Source organism: Nanorana parkeri, unplaced genomic scaffold (genome assembly GCF_000935625.1).
Source record: "Nanorana parkeri isolate BGI_ZX_2015 unplaced genomic scaffold, ASM93562v1 scaffold551, whole genome shotgun sequence".
Lineage (NCBI taxonomy): Eukaryota > Metazoa > Chordata > Amphibia > Anura > Dicroglossidae > Nanorana > Nanorana parkeri.
This window is the reverse complement of record NW_017306819.1, coordinates 341,294-345,150: the sequence shown is the minus strand read 5'-3', so window position 1 is coordinate 345,150 and position 3,857 is coordinate 341,294. Positions and strand designations below refer to the sequence as shown.

Here is a 3,857-nt window from a genome sequence, read left to right as displayed (position 1 = left end):
GTGTACAAATGTCGGCGCCATAACCATACCAATGGAAAACACCAACAGCAAACAGACTCCAATTTGCAATGTGCAGGTGGCCATCTTTATTACATCTCAAATATTTAATTATTTCATGAGAACACTCTCAACAATGGGGGTGTACATTACTGGAACTGTAGTCGGGGTGAGCGGCACCATCAATGCTATAGACAGGACCCTGGCCGGAATTTCTTGGCCTTGCCCTGGACAAAGCGTTCCAACTTTCATGTAAAACCAAACTGCAAAACCAAGGCCCGCCTAACGCAAATCAGACAATTCGCTCAACACCTGTGCGGGATTTCCTGGGAACTATGGAAATGGCTTCTTAGGGTAGACTGTAGTGCATATTGCAAATACCAACCTGATACTGCTGGAATACAGATCAGAGGGATGGGGGCCAAGTGTGATCTCTGTAGAGCTACTGAAGAGAACCTGTCTAAAGCCCTAGGGGCAAGTCAGGCGATTTATGGCAATTTCTACATCTCAGTGTCAGAGAAGGATCTCTAGGTGACAACCTTGAAGCAGTGTTACCCTCTTCTGAAGCTGTGTGAAGGGTAACACTACTCCACAACCTCCACACGCAGCTTCTGGAGAGAGAGAGAGAGGGGGCGTTGACACTGCTCGTACATCTCATGCTCGGTGCGAGTGAAATCACATCTGGTTGGTGGTCGTCTCTGGTGGGGAGGAAGGGCTGGGGGGACTCCAGGATCTTCGCACGACACCAAATACCTCATTATGCTTCCAGCTCAAAGCCCAAGCCCACCTTGTGACCTCCAGAAGTAAAACTCTTCCCGTTGACCAGAGCAGAGACGGTCACCTTCACACCTGTAAACAGACAAGACCGTCATTTCTGATTAACATGGAAATCTTCCAGACAGACAGCCGTCCGTCCGTCCCTCACACATCTAGATTTCTTCCAGCATTGTGTGCTGCAGGGCCCGGGATGGTGTATTTAAAGTGTTTGCAATAAAGTGTAAGTGATTGGGGGGGGGAGCAGTGAAGAACAGATCATGGAGCCACGTAAGGGAATATCACTGGTAGTAACATATGTCATGTTCACCCCTACCAATACAACATCATGACTAGCATGGGCAGCACTCAGTTCAAATGTTCTAGTGGTTTGTTCCCAGTGCAAACCAGCACAGCAATAAAAGAAGAGTAACCACCAACATCCTGGACCATCGTGACGTGTATTGCTTCATTCGATTCCAATATTTGCTCAGATGGGACTAAGGTATAAAGAAGTGAAGATAAAGTGATGATCTCAGACATCAATGAGATTCTGGTTCTTGTAGCAGAGATGACTTCACAGCTGGAGGCCATCATTTGCATAGTGAGAGGCCCGGGTCTGAGGAATGCCACAGTAGTCAGGAGCCTAAGGGCCTAAAGAGATCCTACTGCCAGAACAGTCATATGAACATCAATCTTCCTGCAGAATTATATGTGTATATAACATATCATATGCATGTTGTACACCTGTACAATAAGAATCGGGTCATCACCAGCACACACTCCATTATATCATTGTCACAGCTTGTTATAAGAAATAGAAATCCTGAATAATAATCAAAATAATGGAGGAAGAAGAAGAAAAGGGAGGTAGAAGAAAAGGAGGAAGGGAGGGAGGGAGGAAGAAGAAAAAGGAGGAAGGGAGGGAGGGAGGAAGAAGAAAAAGGAGGAAGGGAGGAAGGGAGGAAAAAGAAAAAGGAGGAAGGGAGGGAGGGAGGAAGAAGAAAAAGGAGGAAGGGAGGGAGGGAGGAAGAAGAAAAAGGAGGAAGGGAGGGAGGGAGGAAGAAGAAAAGGAGGAAGGGAGGGAGGAAGAAGAAAAGGAGGAAGGGAGGGAGGGAGGAAGAAGAAAGACAGAAGGGAGAAAGGAGGAAGATAGAAGAAGCCGCCAATGTTTTGGGGCCATGCAGGGTCTGTTCTTTAGGGCGTCATGGTGATGATGAGTCGTCTTTGTGTGTGCTGGTAATTAACTGATTCTTACTTTGGAGTTCCACGCAGCGCCATCCGTGTTATCACTGCGAGCACCACTGCTCTGCGAGGTCATAGGGCTGTATTGAGTGCAGGGGACACACAACACTATATATACCCCTTTGTATAAACATCCAAAAACCCCAACACCCTTAGCTGGGTGCTGCCCTGTTAGATGTGATGTCAATAGCCCCATCAGACTCAATAGACACTCTATAGAAGGGGGAAAGCAAACAAACACAGTCCTGCATCTGCATCTGCCTCTGGGAGTCATGCCTGTGGCTGTCAGCCTTGCAATGCCTTATGGAATCTGTAGTTGAACCGCAGCCAGAGGGCCAGAATTTACCTACCCCTAACTGTATAGTATTTCCCTTCCCCCAGCTGCTACATAAAAGGTTATGTATGGAGGTGAGGGGTGGAGGAGCTGGACCAGCACAGAGTAACCAGACACTCCAAGGAGAGGGATATGACGTGCAAGGACAACGGGGCTGTGCTAGGAAATTGAACTTGCTAGTATATGCGACTACTGCAGGAAGATTCAAAGGCACATTACAAATTAATAAAAACAAAACTATGTAAAAGGTAAAATGCCACGAGTCATCATTTAAAATACTGGACTTGTCGGTGCTTTTACCTGCAATGTTTTAGGTCGTCTCTTTAAGCTCTTATACTAAAGTTGATATATTAGTGAAGTACAAAGTTTGATGAACAAATCTCCACTAGTATCAGCACAACTAAAATGATCTCCATAAATGTATATACACCATGAATGTGTCTCCGTGTCCTCATCTTATATCATTATAATGTAAAACCATTCAAAGCAGAAGATTAGGAGGCCGCACATACCAGGCCGCAGAGTCTGCGTGTAGCCCAATCCAATCAGACTGGCGTTGTTAACTTTGGCCTAGAAGAAGAAGAGCACAATTCTGTCATCACCAATTATGGGAACAAGTTACACACATTGTTTTTTTATTAAGCAGCTTTGGATGTTCTGAACCCATATGGAAGGCCCAAGGCATGCAGAGAATGTAGAGGGAAAACAGTCAGCTGGTTCACAGGTAAAGTCCATCCAAAACTTCATATCCATTTACTGATTAGATGATTAAAGTGAATGTAAACCCCAACAATGAACTTCTCGTATTTGGTCTCTTTCTGTCTGGTAAATATACCACTGAAAGTAGGGATGTACAGATATATAGCCGCCGCCGAAACATATCATAGCATAATGCCGAAAGTGCCATTTTCCTGCCGATACATCGATGCATCCCATGTTTCCTTCCTTCCCGCTGGGTGGTGCTCTGTGTACCAGCGGGGAGCAGAGAAACTGTGATAGCTGGCCGAGCGCTGTGGGAGGAGAGCGCTGTGAGCGGCCGGCGTCTCCTCCCACACCGCTCAGTCTCCTATCACAGTCCGGCAGAGCGGTGTGGGGGCGGAGACAGGCCGCGCTGTCACAGGAGGCTGAGCTCCCCTCCCTGCACCGCTCGCTCAGCCTACTGTTGTGGTTATAGTAAACACACAATGTCCTCATGTTATCAGTGATCAGGAACACTCAGTATTGGGGACTCCTGTTCATTGATAACGGGGGATACAGAATAAGAGATTGAGGACTCTGTGTCTCGGAGGACTTTGTGTCCTCAATCTCTTTTTCTATTTTAAAAAGGGAAATATCGGGTCTGTTTAGATCCCCAATATTTCCCAGAAGCCCCTAAGAGTAAAGTAGAAAAATAAAAATATTTAATAAAAAAAATTAATAAAAGTAAATATAAAAAAATTAAAACGTTTATAAAAAAAATATAAAACATTTAAATAATTTTACATTTTTTTAAATAAAAAACATTTTCGGTATCGGTCTGACAATTTTT

At 45.1% G+C, this 3,857-nt stretch overlaps 1 protein-coding gene across 3 annotated transcripts in view; it reads right to left on the bottom strand.

Annotated features, from left to right (window-relative positions):
• Positions 1-682: 682 nt before the first annotated feature.
• Positions 683-3,857, bottom strand: part of VDAC3 (voltage dependent anion channel 3) — a 27,223-nt gene continuing 24,048 nt past the window's right edge. For all 3 annotated transcript variants that reach the window (XM_018561935.1, XM_018561937.1, XM_018561936.1), the window contains 2 exons: positions 2,842-2,899; positions 683-846 (listed from right to left, as the gene is read on the bottom strand). In XM_018561935.1, coding sequence (XP_018417437.1) covers positions 755-846; positions 2,842-2,899 — 150 coding nt within the window. In that variant the 3' untranslated portion in view covers positions 683-754. The remainder of the gene's footprint in view (positions 847-2,841; positions 2,900-3,857) is intronic.